The following is a 16,521-nucleotide window of genomic DNA, read 5'->3' as shown; positions in this document are numbered from 1 at the left end:
TCTGTCCCACAGTTTGTGGTGCTGTATGCCTTTTCCTGCTCTGATTTGTACATAAATTCATTCAAGGTGCTCCAGTTTTGTCAAGTATGTGTTAATAGAGTACCATAACAATGGTGGCGTCACAGAGGTGCTAGAGCTTGATATCGATAACAGCTCACATTCTCGTCAAATGCAACTATCGCTGTACTCTCTGGCCGAGTATCGATACGCAGATATTATCGTCGTGGTCAGACCAACGCTCTAGCGTCGGTCCGCGGAAAATAGCGAAAATCACAATTATCCGGGAAGATATATTGGTCGAAAACTAACTCGTGATCCCCCAATAAATATGCGCAAGAGAAAATTGTATATAAACTGATCGAATGCAGCCAGCGTGCGAAGCACTAAAAGCGAAAAACGCCAGAAACAGAAACAAGGAATTGCAGCGTGAGTGTATAACTTTTTGGTTTTTGCCCCCGCGCTCTTTCTCTCTCTCCCTTTGCTGCTCTCTCTCTCTCTCCCACTCTCTTTTGCCCTCTTGCGGCTTCTGTGTTGTCTGCGTGCGAGTGTGTGTGTGTTTGAATTTTACTGTGAATGTGACCGACGGTGTGTTCTCACGTACTCCGTGGAGGATTTGCGGCCTTGCCAGGGAATCGGACTATATATCCCGGCAATAGCCCATATTGGATCCCGATTTTGAATACTACTTGACTGATTTGCCTCTTTCGGTGTCTCCCCTTTTATCGCACTTTATGCAACAACGCATACCGTCGTGTTGAATTTGCTCGCTCTCCGCTGTGTGTGGTTTGTAGGTGTGCGTGTGTTCGAGGTGAGTTTGCCGTCGTCTGTTTTTCTTTTCCCTGCGTTTTGTGTGCGTTTCAATGAAATGCAAAATCGCCAGCGAATATCGAGGAAATGCGCTGCTCCTAAATATTATGTATACATAAATAAAGTATCAAATCAAAACAAAATCGGCTTGCATCAACAACAAAAACATTGCAGAGTGTGAGTGGCGCGTGTAGCGAGCTAAATTGCGTGCATGTGTGTGACTGTGTGTGGTGGGGAGACGGCATTTTTCTTTACCACACGCCTCTTCTTTCCCACAATACACTGCAATTTTTGCGATTCTGTTTTGCGCCTGCCATTCGCAATAATTTTATTGAATGAACCGCAAAAGAGACGGCCCAAAAAGCGATGTACTTGCCAGACGCTGTGTCTGTGTGCGTCCGAGTGTCTGTAGCGCGTTGTGTGTGTATCGCGTATGAAAATACATCAACTGTTGGGCATCAACAAAAAAACAGAATCAAAAATTAACAATAAAAAAAAAACGAAATTAGCTGTGTTTACTTGTTACATTTTCGAGTTCTCCGCCCGTCTCTTTCCCTTACTTCCACCCGCCCTCCTTTCTTCACCGCCAATACCACCCCAAAAAATTGCATACATGCACACACGCCTTCGGTTGTGCGAGAGGTTTAGTGTGTGAGCGCGCGCGTATTCTGCACACATTGTCATGCATGCAAAAACAAGATACAACGCGTTCGCAATCGTTAGATTCAGTCTCCCCCAATTCATGGAGTTTCATTGCTGGAGACGAAAGTAAGAAGATAACGAAAGGGATATGCGAACCACTTCCTTATGAAGTCCTGCATCCTTAGCTTTTGCCTTCCCACCTCTTCGCCTGCTCCTTCTTCACACGGACACTTGCAGCTTTCGCGCCCATGCGTGTGTATGTGTGCGAAGAACAGGAAGAGAGCAGCGAGACTCCAATTATCCATTTACAGTTGCGGTTGAAATGATGGAGCATAGTTGCATTATTTGTATTCACACCAGATGAATTGCCGGTGATATTTAAAGGTGCTAGTAAATTGACAACCTTGTAGGTCATGGAAATATTTCTAAATTTCCTGCTACCTTCCTAAATGTTATTCATAGTTTTAATACTATACCTAATCAGATGTAAACTTGTTGATAGGCCAATTTTCTATCTTAGTTTGTATGTTTTGTCTGTTATAACCTCAACTTAATTCTACTACGAATTTAATTACTACATGCTAAGACTCTAATCTACAATCCTAACGAAAATGCTTTGAATAAAAGAGGTCTAGTGATTCATAATACGATTTGCACACGTGTTATTAACTAGGTAGTAGTAGCGAAATAGAGTCAAAAAGGCCACCGACTTGTTCGCAACTGTATCTCTTACTAACTTCCCTATAAAAACTAATTGTTGCTGTCGCGAAAAAACACTGCCAAGTTGTCATATTTGCCGGACTTTATTGATGACTCGACTCCAGAGCTCTATATTTCGCACACAGATTTGCTCTCGGCACTTTGGCAACCTTCTGCGGCCGCTGGTTATTAATAAAAATTTATAATCAACGAAATCTGTGGCGCTGTGCGGCACTTGGACACACTTATGGTATGTACATATGAGCATTCTCGTGTTTTTCGCAGCTGATTGCGTAAACCAAACCGCTCGCTACGTTTGTTTTGAATTGCTACTTTTGTTTTGGTACCAATTCCGATTCAGATTCAGATTGAGATACTCAGGCTCTCCGGCCCGGGCTTCAATTCTCCTGAGGGCGTTATCAGTGCTTTATTGGAAATGCCATGGAAGTGGGAACTTAATCGCTGTGCAAATCGCTTCGAAACAGCGCAGCACGCATTTTCCCCGACGTCTTGCAACCTTGGCCGGGTGGCACGGCGGGCGGTGGGCGGTGGTGAGCGGTTGGGTGATCTAGAGTGACGTAAATGTTTGCGGTGGACAGTCAACATTGAGGTGGCGCTCTTCAACGATGACGTAGCTTTTGCCACTTCTGTTTACTCAGACACTTCTCCATTGATTTTCGCCGTGCAGATAACGAAATAGTGGACTGATTGTTAACTGTGCATAAATGAAAATATGGATTTGATATTAGTTTATTTACAGTTTTTTTTTCTGTGTACGAGAATGGATAGATTACTCCCCTCCCTCGTCTTGAGTCACCCGCTCTCTGGCCCTCGCCGCTGTTTGTTTTCTTCGCGCGCGTGTTTGCTTTCGCTGTGGGGCGAAAGCGCAGCGATAATAGTGGCTCAGATGTAGTGTATACTATATGCATAGTAGACCCACTCGCACAGATACGGATACATTTACAGATACACGCGCGCACTGCGGAAGGCCTAGATCTAATGGAAAACGCTAAATGTTTGTAAACATACCGGGCACAAGCACATTTCTTTTCTTTTCTGTTCTTCATTTTTTTTGCATTTCGCATTTTTGCTGGCATGGTCTTCTCTCGGCTTCTCTCTCATCGCACATCTTTCTCCCGAAAATACACTCACACACACGCCCATCGAACGTAGCTTTCACATTTTCATTCATCGCAATCTTCGCCATGAAGTGTTGCAAAGGCCCCAAGATAAGATATAAGATGCACTTGGATACCTTAACCTCACCCTTTTGCGGCATTAGCACACGAATAATCCAATTTTTGTATGACGTTGGGCTAACAATTTCATAAGAGTTTGAAAGAAATTTCTGAGCTTTGTTAATGCAAAAAAAAAAATACAAATTATTTTGGAGATCCAAAGCCTGTAAATTAAAGGCAATTATGGTGTTGAAAATATTAAAGTACCTGATGCATGCATACATGATTTTTAGATAACAAGCAACATCCGCGTTTACTGTCATTAAAAATGGGATTATAAACCCATAAAAAAAGAATTTCGAAGAAGTAGTGTTTTTAAATATTTTATGCTATTTGAACATTTTTTTTTAATTGTTTTATTTTCCTAACTTGCAGTGCAGTCTCGTCGTGCGCCCATCCCATCAGACCCCACCCGGCGTTGGAGTGCAAGAATAACATGGATATAGAAGTCAAGCATAGAGATTAGCCGAATCCTTTGAATTTTAAATTCAAGATCCTAATTTAAATTAGCTAAGTAGCATAGCCTAGCCAATAGTCCCTAGCCAGAGGAACGGTTCCAAGCCGCAGGCACTCGCATTCATAGTCCTGATCGAAATTCAAACGAATCCCAAGGGCACCAACAGCGAGTAGAACCGCAGAAGCACAGCAAGGAGCAACATCATCATGACGACCGACACCCGCCGACGCGTCAAGCTGTACGCGCTGAATGCGGAACGGCAATGGGATGATCGTGGCACTGGCCACGTGTCATCCACCTATGTGGAAAGACTAAAAGGTGGGATAACGAAGTTAATGAAGCCTTGCGATGTGATCTAAGTTTCATATTCCTCACTAACAACTTACAGGCATCTCGCTTTTGGTGCGAGCCGAATCCGATGGATCTCTGCTTTTGGAGAGCAAGATACAACCGGACACCGCATACCAGAAGCAACAGGACACGCTGATCGTGTGGTCCGAGGGCGATAACTTTGATCTGGCCCTGAGTTTCCAGGAAAAGGCAGGCTGCGACGAAATATGGGAAAAGATATGTCAGGTAAGCGTCGTTGAATAAGCAGATGCAGTTATAATGTGCTTATCTATAAATCAATAAACTATGGTTTTCACATCAATTGCCAACTAAAAATTTTGCAGGTGCAAGGCAAGGATCCATCTGTAGAAATAACTCAAGACATCGTCGAAGAGTCTGAGGATGAGCGGTTTGAGGACATGTCGGATACTGCGCCACCCATTGAGCTACCACCCTGCGAGCTTTCCCGGCTGGAGGACATCTCGGAAACGATACAAAGCTGTCTCTCCACGCCGCTGCGAAAGGAAAAATTGTCGATGGCACTGGAGTCGGAGAGCTATATCAAGAAGCTGCTGAACTTGTTCCACGTGTGTGAGGACCTGGACAATACTGAGGGCCTGCACCACCTTTTCGAGATCTTCAAGAACATCTTCTTGCTAAATAAGAACGCGCTCTTTGAGATTATGTTTGCGGATGATACCATCTTTGATGTGGTCGGGTGCTTGGAGTACGATCCGAGTGTGTCTCAGCCCAAGAAGCATCGACAGTATCTGAAGCAGTTAGCCAAGTTCCGCGAGGCGGTGCCGATTAAAAACCTGGACCTGCTGGCTAAGATTCACCAGACGTTCCGGGTGCAGTACATCCAGGACATTATCCTGCCCACACCATCGGTCTTTGTCGAAGACAACATGCTGAACACCCTGTCCAGCTTCATCTTCTTTAACAAGGTGGAGATTGTCACGATGATCCAGGACGACGAACGGTATCTCCTGGATGTGTTTGCGGTTCTCACCGATCCCACCACCGGAGACGCGAAACGCCGCGACACAGTCCTCTTCCTGAAGGAGTTCTGCAACTATGCCCAGAACCTGCAGCCGCAGGGCAAGGACTCGTTCTACAAAACTCTCACCTGCCTAGGCATTCTGCAGGCGCTGGAACTCACTCTCGTGATGAACGACAAGAAGACCAAATCGGCCTCCATCGACATCCTCACGGCCATCGTAGAGTTCTCGCCGCTGGTAGTGCGCAATTACACGCTCAACCAGGCCAATCGGCCAGAAGTGGTAAGTTAACCTGGAACATTAAGATAGTCTAGATATATCTATGATTTACATGAATCTTTTTTGTCACACCAGGAGCGTATGCTACTGAACATTGCCATCGAACAAATGCTGAATGACTCGGAGCCGGAGCTTGGAATCGCGGTGCAGCTAATGGGTATCGTCAAGATTCTGTTGGAGCCGGAGAACATGCTCACCGAGAAGGGCGATTTTCTCAACTTCTTTTACAAATACAGTGTGCAAACGTTAGTGGGTAAGTGCGATTACTCTACCAGCATATTCCTAGAGACTAACTGCTTTATGGGTTATAGCTCCGGTGATACTTAACACGATAGGCGACCGTCCGCAAAACGAGGACTATCAGACGGCCCAGCTGCTGGGAATCGTCCTGGACATTCTCTCGTTCTGCGTGGAACACCACAGTTATCACATCAAAAACTTTTTGTTGCAAAAGGATCTCCTCAAGCGAATACTGGTGCTAATGAAGAGCACACATACGTTCCTTGTCCTCGGCGCTCTGCGATTACTGCGCAAGATAATTGCACTTAAAGATGAGTTTTACAATAGGTAAGCGTCCCAAAAACTCTTATGGTTAAACAATATGACATTGGTGAATCCTTATTTACAGACACATTGTCAAGTGCAATCTGTTTGCGCCGGTGGTAGATGCCTTCATTCGCAACAACGGCCGTTACAACCTTCTGGAGTCAGCCATTCTGGAGCTGTTTGAGTTTATAAAACTCGAGGATATCCGCACTCTGTGCGTTTACTTCGTGGAGAACTTCAGCAAGATATTTGATGAAATCGAATACGTGCAGACATTTAAGTACTTGAAGAATCGCTACGATCAGTACCAGGATCGGCTTAAGGACCGCGACAAGATGGAAAACCGAACTGACGGGTAAGTTTTGCTGCAGCGCCTTGTGCTACAACACAAAGTGAAAATATTTGGCTGTATTATCTTAAAGTGGCCTGCCCATCATCCGTAGCGGTGGCCGGTTTCGTCGGGATCAGCGGCAAATGGAGGAGGAAGAGGAAATGTGGTTCAACGAGGAGGATGATTTCACTGAGGAAATCGACACATACAACAATGTCATGAAATGTAAGTACTAAATTATAATCGTTTTAGCATTACCAATATTACCAATATATATTGGTAGCGAATATCTTTTTTGCTTAGATTCAAAAAACTTTCATTATGTTTATGTAACATTGTTGCATTGTAAATATATTCCAATCTCAACTTGCAGCCGTCAGCGAAAAGAATGGCCCGCAAACGCAAAACCAGCAGAAATCCTCTCCGCCACACAGCACGTCGCCGCACAGTGGATTGTTGGGAAGCCTGAGCACCACCGCGTCATCCACTGCCACATCCGCCACGTCAGGTGCACCGGTGGCCAGCGGCAGCAGTAGCCCCGAGGCCATCTCCGCCGACGAGCAGACGCAGGCGGCGGTGCATTTGGCTGCCGCTGCAAATATTGCGCTTCAGCACCACCAGCAACAACAACAGCAGCAGCAGCAGAACCCATTCCAGCAACAGACACAGCCCGAGATCGCGGAGCTACAACAGCAGCTGAGCAGCGTGGAAGCGCCTCAAAGCCAGGAGTTGGAGCTGTCACAATCGGCCGCCGCCAGTGCATCGCCCACTTCGTCATCCTCGTCTCTGGAAGCCTCGACGTCCTCTTCATCGGCGTCATCGTCTTCATCCTCGTCGTCATCGTCCTCGCCGCCCGGCTCATCGGCCGCAGCATCGCTATGCGATTCGGCGACAGTAGCCGCCGTGGCAGCATCACAGTTTCTCTCAACGATCGCCACAGCCATGGCGGCCTCTGTGACGGCGACGGCGACGGCGGCAACAAACAGCTCGCCGAGCATTTCGCCCGCTCCGGCTGTGTCCAGTCCGGATATCGAGAACGCCGACGCCCAGTTGCCGCCCAGCGATGACGCCAGCAGCCCGGTCAGTGGGGAGCAAGATGCTAACAGCACGGAAGGTGCCAGCAGCGAGGCGGACAAGACGACGGCCAAAAAGGTAAGTTGTGGAATCCATAAAATGGGAATGTCATGGTGTTTTATGTAGTACTATTATGGATTTAGTCCTCAAGATGCGTGCTTTATTTTGCCCATAATGAATCAATGTTTAAATTGTAACTAAAGGAGCATTGGAAAATATTTAAATAAAAAGCTTAAATTCCAAAATACCTTCTATTCTATGACGATTAAGGTGCACGAGTTTTATAAGAAGTTTAAGTAGCGCTACGTATGAATAACAAATGTGTACATGCATTAATTATATGATTTTCGTTACCATAAACAGGGTCTAGTGGACTACGAGAGTGATTCTGGCGAAGAAGACTACGAGGAGGACGAGTACTCCGAGGGGCCACAAGCACAAAAGCGCGCGCGTCTGGCATAGTTGGCCGATGACGATCACAGCGGCATCAATTATAAATTAGTACACACATAACAGAATACAAGAAACCACGGCAAACAACAAACAACAAGCAACAAACAACACACAACATACAGACCCCCACACACCAACACCAACGAATGTTAGGATTGCATTGGCGGCAACGACATACAGCACAGTAGGCAAACAAGCAGATAGCCGTACGATGTAAGATCGAACAAGAAAGCATAAATTTAAATTTTAGCATAAAATTTATTTTAAAGGAGAAGCAAAAAACACCTAAAGTAAACGAGAAATTATAAATCTTACTTTACTAAATTAAATAACTACATATAGATATATATATATATATATATTCAAATATATATGCATATGAAAAAACAGATAACTATAACTGATCAGCATCCACAGGCAGAGATGTCGTTGAGTGCGTGTTGTTCGAAAGTTGGCAAAGCAAAGCATTAACGAAACAAACCAAAATAAAGTGTATTTAGTAGTTAAACAACCCTCCTTCCCTCTAAACTGAGATGAACAGCAGCAGCGGCAGCAATGGAGGTGCGGTCAGGTGGTGAAGGACATTTGTATACAGCCCGCCAGCACATCCATTTGCATTGTCTATCGTATGAGATCGTATGAGTTAACAGATCCTGTGAAGTTGGCTGCTGGCCCAGAATGTTTGTGCAATACTTTCGTGTCGATATTTAAATAACAATTGCAAAAGGGTGTATTTAGTTCTAAAGCTTAGACTTAACCATTTTTACGATCCTTCTTACCAGTGAGGATGGATTTTCTGCCAATTGTACTATCACAAACAGCGCTGTTTTCAACTGACAATTTGATTAAATAATTCTTATCGCGAAAGTATTTTATGAAAGTTTCGATTGCAAGCAGTGCTGTAAATAGATGTTTTTAATTTTAAAATTTAAACTATTCCCACAGCAGCGAAATGTGTTTTCCATTAGGATTGCTTGTGTTTTTGTGTGATTGCGATTGTTTTCTGAATATCAACCAGATTGTCAGGGCCAACTTTACGAAGTTTGTTAGCCAGCAGCAGCCCCTTGAGTTAAAGGCAGATAACACTTGAACCCAATGAACCTTGTATATAATTTAGTCAGTCTCAATACGCGATTAGTTGATAACTGCCCTTGCACCACTGACGCCGACATTAAACGCATATATTTGCACTTGGAAATATCGAAATTTTTGCACATTATCGTGCTGTTCGAAATCCAGAGTCTTGAGATGTGTTGTCTGTGTAATTGACTGTGTAATTACAAACAATTGTTGCGCTATCCTTGCATTATTGAAACACACATCAATAAATTATTAATGATAATGATAACAAATAGGAAGTAAAATTAAACTAATGTGGGGCAAACAGACATCAGCAAGCAGAGATAACAATAAAATAAAGTCTTAAGTAAAATAGTCTTCTTGAGTTCTCGAGTAAGTTTTTTTCATATTTAACTATAATATTAATTTGTATTTAACGAATGTAGTAGGACTCACTTGGAACCAATCCAATCCAACCCAAAATCCACACTCATGCGCTCGCTCACACACTGAAACCAATTGACATCCCACAGCTGACAGAAAGTAATAAAGTTATTTGTTAATAATCGTATTTGCCATGTGCTTTGCGTACTGTACTACATTTATTTATTTTAGTGTTTAAAGAACTTGTCACTGCAAACGGTTTCCCCCGAGCAACCGATCGTTCCCACTCCCGAAGTCCACGATCAATACCTATGATACACCAATAAAATAGATGGGGATACGTGTATCCAAACATTTGTCCTTCCAAGTTGATGTTTTTGTTTGTTTGATTGAGCAGCATTAACACGAATGAACAACATGAAACAGAAAGGAACACAAAACAAAATGATAATGAAAACGATAACGAAAACTAAGCGTAAACGTAAAGCGACAAAACTATAGTTTATACATAGTATTTATATGAATCCGTGTATTGTATATGATATGCTGTCTAATCCCTAATCCTAACACATACCCATTACGTCTATAATTTGAATATTTTATTTAGTTGTTTAAACATCCGTGCGTAAAATGCGATATATATAACTCTATATTATTATTATGAGTAAATTAAATAATAGTTTTTAATAGTTTTTAAACAGAAACAAATGGCAAAGCTCTCAAGTTGTTATTTTATTCAATATAGCAAACACCTGACTGTCAGGTGTTTGGTGGTGGGTGGTTTTTCACTTGCCATGGCAACCGATTCAAGGACCAAACAAATGTTGACTATGCAGTTTAGTCACTTCTTTCAGTTGTAGCTAAAATGTCGGTGGAAGACTCCTGGGTTTTCGATTCGCTCGTGTGCTTCCTGCACGGGCCCATTTGGAATGCTCCGCTCCAGACGTTCATAGAGCAAAAGTCCTTAGGTGAGAAGTCCACTCAGAATATGTAATCGCCAGTAACGCAGGGATTTGGTGCAGTCTTCGATCCCAACCAGCAGTTGGATGAGAACAATCCGGACATACTGCAGATACACGAGGAATACAAGAATCTGGTGGACTACATGCTGGGCAGCTTCATGGAGGAGATGCAGATATCACCGGAGCAGTTCGAAATGGCCTGTCTGGAGGGTAGGCAGCAGGGTCAGGGCGAGAATCCCTTTCATTTCCACCAGGTGCTTTTCCAGCAGGTAAGTGCGGTCGCACGATCTCATGCAGTCAGGTCCCCAAGATGTCATCTTCCAGATATGGGCCGCCAACGATCTGAAGATATTCATACGCATGATGACGCAACGCAACGTGGAACTACAGTTGCAGGCCCTGGATCTCATAGAGAAAAATCAATTAGCCCATGGTGGCGCCGAGGAGGGGGACGACCGCAGTGCGGACGCGAGCTCGGATCCAGGGTGGGTAATGATGTCTTATGCAATTGTGGGCACTTTGCCAACCAAATTGTAGGGGTTTTGACAATTAGTAATCAATACTTCTTGTTTTTTGGTCATTATTCTATATCGTATATATATACTGTGCATGAACAGGGATACCGCCTCCGAGGTGGAGCAAATGATAGCCAAGACGGTGTCTGACGAACTGGAGAGCCCCGAAGCGGCTCCAGAGCAGGAGCCCAATCTGGAGCTGGTCAACGACAAGTTCCAGCGCCTGAATCTGTTCTTCGAGCAGGAGGATCGCGTGGACCCCAGTGATGTAGTCTCGCGGCAGGAGTACCTGCGCCAACAGCGTGACAAGATTGTGGAGATAAAGAAGCAGACGCGTGCAAAGCAACTGCAGGAGACCATGTCCCGAGGTACTCCACATGCACCGGAAGGAGCGCGTCCCAGCTCCGCGTTGGTGGCCCAACAGCTTCTCGAGAACGGCGGCCAGACTAAGGAGCTCTCGATGCCGGCGCCACTGGAAGCTGAGGAGAACGCTGCCCTGCAACTCAGACGCAATCTTGCCAAGCGCTTGCGCAGCGAAGTGGTTGAGCAGAAGTGAAAGAAAAAGAACGCACTTTTTTCCCTACTATTCCCATTTATTGCAGATGCTCAGCCAGGATTAACAACGTGCATTAGGTAATGTGGCATGCAGACTAGTTCGGTTGGTTGATGCACGGTGTGTGTCGTATGTTGTACTTGTAACGCCTCCTCTCGTCCATGTCCACAAACAGCCAACGCATAGACTGATTGTTTGTGGGCATGATCGAGCGGATCTATCAATTTCCATTACGCTATTCCTCAAAATAAACATATTGCTAGTGAAGTGTTTCTCAGAAAACGATGTGAATTGCTCTTCTATGTGGGTATGCGATCGCGCAAATAAGACATGATGGCGTCGGTGCCCTTCATCAGGATTTGGTGGCGGGGCTGTCGAAAAGGATTGCCCACCAGCTCCAAGTGACTGCAATATTCAGGGAAAATAAGTTTGGCTCCGAACAATATATATTCCCAGCAAGGATCTTACGTTATGTTTGTCAGGTTCCCCAAAATTGGTGGCACTGTCTCAATATCGTTATTGCGCAAATCCAATGTGCTCAAACGTCGCATGTTCTGCAGACCCGATACATTTAACATTTTTATGTGGTTCTCACTGGCAATGAGGATCTCCAGACCTTGCAACTCGTACACACAGTTGGGAATACACGGAAAGCTGAAAATAAACAAGAGGGAAGTTTAAATAAAGCTACTACGCTACTACTACTAAGATATTTCCCAATACCCACCGATTGTTTGCAATGTTTAGTTCACGCAGTGTGTTCAAAACACCAAACTCCGTGGGCAGGTCATTCAACAGATTGTTTGACAAATTCAAGAAAGATATACGTGTAAACTGGGAGATGAACTGTGGCACATAGCCGATAACATTGTTGGATAAAACTAGCTCCGTGACTAGATCTTTCATGTGCTGCAGTCTAAAAAACCAAATAGTTCTAGATCATTGCATTCATTAAAACTTTAAACTTACCCATTGGGCAAAGTGCTCAGCTGGTTGCGCGCAAAGTCCACCACATGCACTCCCTCATCCCTGGCGATCTGGAACACCTGGTCAGGCACTGACGTGAGCTCCTCCAGATTGACAGCTAATGTACGTGTATGTCGTAGTTTGTATCTGCAAGTGGAGTAGAGATTAAAGTTAGTTACAAGGCTTCCATGGATGAAGTAGATGACATGTGTGTAAATTTTGGAACTTGTTGATACACTACACCCAACGTGGATGGACAGCTGAGCGAGAGGATGGATCCTGTTCATATGAGAACTGCTGTTGCTGCTGCTGTTGGTACATAAAGCAACCTGGATAGGGATACTCCATTCGCTGCTGTTGCTGTTGCACAAAAAGTGATCTCAAGCTGGCATTCTGATGCTGCTGCTGGTAGTTTTCGGGATCATATATGTGCCCCTGGGTCTGGCGATCATATTGCTGACAATTTCTGAGCGGTTCATACACACAAAACTGCTGCTGCATTTGCTGCTGCTGGCATGGATATGGACAATGACATTGGAATCCGTTCTGCTGTTGCTGGTGGTGAAAGCTACAGCGGCGGAGATCAATGTGCCGTCCTTGCTGAAAGAAAAGCACTTGATACATACCTATCCGGAAAGTTTCCGGGTATATCACCATCGTCCATTTGGCCACCACGCAAACGGGTAACACTGATGCCCGCTGACGTGGAGGCGTCGTCAATGCCACCTCCCTCTTCCTTGGCCTTGGCCATAGCTCTATCGTGCAGAGTCTTTAAGATCCGCGTTGTGCCACACTGCAGGATGTCGCGTCTGATTGTCTTTATGGGATTTCCCTCCACCTGCAGACTTATCAGGTGGGCCAAGGAGGACAATGTGACCGGCAGCACGCTGACCGTATTATTGGACACATCGAGACGGTTTAGATTGCGCAGCAGGCACAGCTCGTCGGGCAGCTCCGTGATCTTATTGTCACGCAAATCCAGTATCTTCAGGTGTGGCAAGTTACTACACATAGCTTTTGGTATGATCTGGAATGGAAGATAATTATTATAATTGGGATTAGATTTCAAGTAAGATTTCAGTAAGGATTACCTTGATGAAATTATTGCTGGCGTGTAGCTCGCTCAAGGCCTCGTTTCCCTCGAACTCGGGCAGTTCCAGTATGTCGTTATGCTGCAGATAAAGGCATTCCAGCTTTCTCAACAGGCCCATATCCTCCGGCAAGCTGGTCAGGTCGTTATGCATCAGATCAATCTTTTGCAAAGCTAATAACGCAATCGTTTGACATGGATTAGCAAATAATTGAGGTGGGACAGCACTTACAGCGCATGTTAACAAGATCGGGCGGCAGTTCCTTGATGTGATTATTGGGCAACAAGAGCGCAGTTAGACGCACCAGGAACCCAATGCCGCCGGGCAGGGATTGAATATTGTTATGCCCACCGTCCTTTCGTTACAAGTGGATTAGCAAGCAGTTTGTTAAGGGAGGATATACATGTTGGATGGGATTAGTCAGATAAGACGCCATAACCATTTTCATCATACATAACAATAATACTCAATAAAGTATAAATATAAAATCTTTAAAGCTGTTAGACTAGCTTCTATATCCGCCACCCAACTCACCAAAAACTCAAGCATGTGAAGGTCACTGATGTCCGGATTGAGTTCGTCGAACTCGTTGTACGAGATGTTGAGGTGCCGCAGCTCCGGTAGACTGTACATCTCACGGGGCAGCTGGCTGAGCTTGTTGTGGCTCACATTAAGACGCATTAGCTTTTCCAGCTTGCCGATCTCCGGTGGTAACTCCACCAAAGCATTATCGTGCAGCTAATATGTGGATTTTAAATTAAAAAGACTAATAGTAATTGTAATTTCATACCGTAAGCACGGTAAGTGATTGCAGATTCTCAATCTTTGGCGATATGTGCGTTAAGGTGTTTGAGCTCAGGTCCAGGTTGTTCAATGGCACTTGGTTCCACCAGGCATCCTCCTCCTTAATCGTTAGTTCCTCTAGATTTACGGCCTTGCTGTCCGCATCCGCCTCGTTAATGTCGTACAGTCGCTTGGGCACTGCAATGATAAAAAGTCGAGTCAATTAGAGTACGTTTATCCTGGAAATTCACTACACTACAGTCTTCAGAGTGAGTCGGAGGTTCGGGATCATCCAGTTCCAGCTCATCGTCCGGATCTTCGCTTTCTAGCTCGTCCGCCGAGGAGGCCATCTGGAATTCGCGAATCTGGTAGTAGCGACGCCTCCGCGGATAAGGACCGCACATACAGAACGAGGTGAGCTGTTTCCTGTAGGACGCAATCTTGGGAGATGCTTTGGCTTTGATGCTTCACACAACCGATGTGGCTCAGTTCAGTGGGTAGACTGAATCAAGCGATGACTGTTCTGCGGACGCACTCCTGGAGCACCTTTATGGATCATTACGAGCCGCAAGCTGGGCAGTGAAGCGGCAAATATGCTTCGCCCCATATTAGGGTTCCTCCAGGGTCAAGTTCGAGATCGAAATCGCTTTTGCCTCACATGAACTGGAACCACAAGGCGCTGCTGTCAACGAGGCCGGGGCTCCATTGATCAATCGCAGGCTGACTTGTTTTCGGTGGGACCATGGACTTCCAACGACGCAGCTGCTCCTGGGTCACCACTGCTTGCAACCCGCCAATTTATGTAGCTACTTTTAAGTGGATGATACAGTCACAACATTTCTGTAACTCGAATCAACAGACTATATATTTCTACTATTACTCTTCAAAAAGAAAGTTCATTTTATTTGAATTATAAATGTAACGTATTACTGAAGTTCGAGTTTCAGTGTTGCGACCATATCTTCTTCCCTTTGAACATACCTCTGGCCAATGCCTTGTTGGAAAGATTCAGGGTGCCCGATTTCCGCGCCAGCTTCCACAGTTCTTGGGTGAGCACCTGGTCGTCCTCGTGAGTGCTCCTCTCGTGAAAGATCGGGCGAAAGGCACAGTTTGTCCTGGGTGAGTGGACCACTGGGGCTTGGCGTGGACTTTGGGCGCAGCGAGTAATCCGGCTGGTGGAGAGGTTACCCCGTCCTCGGACGGCTTTGTCGCTCATGTCGCTGGGACAGCCGTAGTGGGTGAAGCAGGAATGGCCAAAGTCGAAGTCGCCGCCAAATGCGGATGCCTGGTCACATTCCTGGGCACCGCGGAACGAGCCAAGTTCTACGTTGCTGAAGCTGACAGGGATGACGGGATAAATGGGGTCAGTGGGACGCTAAAAAGCCGCCGAATCACAGGTGAATTCGGGTTTGTCCAGATTTTGCGTCGTTTTATTTTGGCTCACTGTCAGCAGTCAGCTGTTCGTCGTTCGCTTTACAACACTACTTGACGTGTGTAACTCAACGGTAATTATTTTAAAATCCCGAATGACCGTTATTTAGTTTTATTTTTAACATCAATTTTAAACGCTTATTGTTATTTGTTGTAATACTTTTAAGAATAAGAACTTAATTTTAAGTATCCATTTTTATTAATGCTATCTAAGAAGATTCTCAGTACCTTTTAAAAGGAAGAAGAAAATATCTAATTTTTATAAAATATTTCCTAAACACTGGCCAATTCCATAATATAATTTAACTTAATTTCACATGTTAAACCAAATGAATCTATATTAAGCACAGATAGGTAAAAGCATTTTAATTTCAAAATCCTTTTCTTGCCCTCACACAATTATTTTTTTTAAATGCAATTAGATTTCACAGCTGCATATGATTCGAAATAAGAATCAATTTACCTCAAAATGCGGCAGCCTTTGAAAACGGTGCACCTGCTCAATAAACCCTAGAATCGTAATTGATTTGATCGTGAACTTAAGTCTGTGATGGGTGTGCGCAATCCGCAATCCACAAGCAGATTAAGAGCTTAGGCTATGTACTTACTTCATCATCTGGTTGGGGATCCCTTTGTCTATCGTTTGGCTTCTGCCTCGGCTTCTGTGGGAGATACAAGATACCCAGTTAGCTTGGAGCAAGGTCAGTCGCCAAAAGTCAGTCACTGGGCTGTATTAGATTTCGCTGTTCGAGGGCAGTCACCACAAATGTTGGTTAGGTGCAGTGTACAGTGTACCCACCACCCACCCACAACCCTCGGAAAATGTTTGTTTTCCGAAGCGGCAAAAATGCTGAGCCACTTGTCTTTGCTCCATGCCCATTGCAATGGGTCTCCGTCTCGGTGTGTGTCGTCAATGGTCG

At 44.9% G+C, this 16,521-nt stretch overlaps 3 protein-coding genes across 9 annotated transcripts; 2 read left to right on the top strand and 1 right to left on the bottom strand.

Moving 5' to 3' along the window:
* The first annotated feature begins 28 nt into the window (after nt 1–28).
* Nucleotides 29–10,015, top strand: LOC6606496 (serine/threonine-protein phosphatase 4 regulatory subunit 3). 2 transcript variants are annotated; one of them, XM_032722984.1, is made up of 10 exons: nt 29–426; nt 3,762–4,161; nt 4,232–4,419; nt 4,518–5,456; nt 5,529–5,706; nt 5,765–6,020; nt 6,082–6,354; nt 6,443–6,555; nt 6,704–7,482; nt 7,768–10,015. In XM_032722984.1, exons 2-10 carry the CDS (start codon nt 4,050–4,052, stop codon nt 7,864–7,866), a joined length of 2,937 nt encoding a protein of 978 aa, XP_032578875.1. In that variant the 5' UTR covers nt 29–426; nt 3,762–4,049; the 3' UTR covers nt 7,867–10,015. The 2 variants fall into 2 exon arrangements, with proteins under 2 accessions (XP_032578875.1, XP_032578874.1); XM_032722983.1 differs by having other exon boundaries at nt 33–426; nt 6,422–6,555.
* A 144-nt stretch (nt 10,016–10,159) lies between these two features.
* Nucleotides 10,160–11,615, top strand: LOC6606495 (cilia- and flagella-associated protein 36). The gene is made up of 4 exons (XM_002031260.2): nt 10,160–10,268; nt 10,323–10,531; nt 10,587–10,747; nt 10,880–11,615. Exons 1-4 carry the CDS (start codon nt 10,166–10,168, stop codon nt 11,331–11,333), a joined length of 927 nt encoding a protein of 308 aa, XP_002031296.1. The 5' UTR covers nt 10,160–10,165; the 3' UTR covers nt 11,334–11,615.
* Nucleotides 11,350–16,228, bottom strand: LOC6606494 (leucine-rich repeat-containing protein 40). 6 transcript variants are annotated; one of them, XM_032722985.1, is made up of 12 exons: nt 16,210–16,228; nt 15,152–15,507; nt 14,178–14,368; nt 13,922–14,125; nt 13,619–13,742; nt 13,388–13,560; nt 12,923–13,323; nt 12,538–12,864; nt 12,300–12,443; nt 12,058–12,246; nt 11,799–11,984; nt 11,350–11,735 (listed from the first exon to the last, which is right to left on the bottom strand). In XM_032722985.1, the coding sequence occupies exons 1-12, from the start codon at nt 16,215–16,217 to the stop codon at nt 11,630–11,632; spliced, it is 2,409 nt and encodes an 802-aa protein (XP_032578876.1). In that variant the 5' UTR covers nt 16,218–16,228; the 3' UTR covers nt 11,350–11,629. The 6 variants fall into 6 exon arrangements, with proteins under 6 accessions (XP_032578876.1, XP_032578878.1, XP_032578879.1 ...); XM_032722987.1 differs by lacking the exons at nt 15,152–15,507; nt 16,210–16,228 and adding an exon at nt 14,430–14,711; XM_032722988.1 differs by lacking the exons at nt 12,538–12,864; nt 16,210–16,228.
* Between the last annotated feature and the right edge of the window lie 293 nt (nt 16,229–16,521).

The sequence above is a fragment of the Drosophila sechellia genome, chromosome 3R, assembly GCF_004382195.2.
Source record: "Drosophila sechellia strain sech25 chromosome 3R, ASM438219v1, whole genome shotgun sequence".
Taxonomy (NCBI): domain Eukaryota; kingdom Metazoa; phylum Arthropoda; class Insecta; order Diptera; family Drosophilidae; genus Drosophila; species Drosophila sechellia.
Note: the sequence above shows the minus strand (reverse complement) of the source record. Positions and strands in the feature narration are given on the sequence as shown.

What these genes read in the sequence shown, in the direction of transcription:
- LOC6606494 (XM_032722985.1), bottom strand. An exon ending in AATCACTTACCGTGCTTACG is followed by an intron (nt 14,126 to 14,177) that starts GTATGAAATTAC and finishes TCCACATATTAG; the next exon opens with CTGCACGATAATGCTTTGGT. An exon ending in CCAGCAATAATTTCATCAAG is followed by an intron (nt 13,324 to 13,387) that starts GTAATCCTTACT and finishes CTTCCATTCCAG; the next exon opens with ATCATACCAAAAGCTATGTG.
- LOC6606495 (XM_002031260.2), top strand. Translation starts at nt 10,166, where the DNA reads ATGTCGGTGGAAGACTCCTGGGTTTTCGATTCGCTCGTGTGCTTCCTG. An exon ending in CATAGAGCAAAAGTCCTTAG is followed by an intron (nt 10,269 to 10,322) that starts GTGAGAAGTCCA and finishes GATTTGGTGCAG; the next exon opens with TCTTCGATCCCAACCAGCAG. An exon ending in GACGCGAGCTCGGATCCAGG is followed by an intron (nt 10,748 to 10,879) that starts GTGGGTAATGAT and finishes GTGCATGAACAG; the next exon opens with GGATACCGCCTCCGAGGTGG.
- LOC6606496 (XM_032722983.1), top strand. Translation starts at nt 4,050, where the DNA reads ATGACGACCGACACCCGCCGACGCGTCAAGCTGTACGCGCTGAATGCG. An exon ending in CTATGTGGAAAGACTAAAAG is followed by an intron (nt 4,162 to 4,231) that starts GTGGGATAACGA and finishes AACAACTTACAG; the next exon opens with GCATCTCGCTTTTGGTGCGA. An exon ending in ATGGAAAACCGAACTGACGG is followed by an intron (nt 6,355 to 6,421) that starts GTAAGTTTTGCT and finishes ATTATCTTAAAG; the next exon opens with TGGCCTGCCCATCATCCGTA.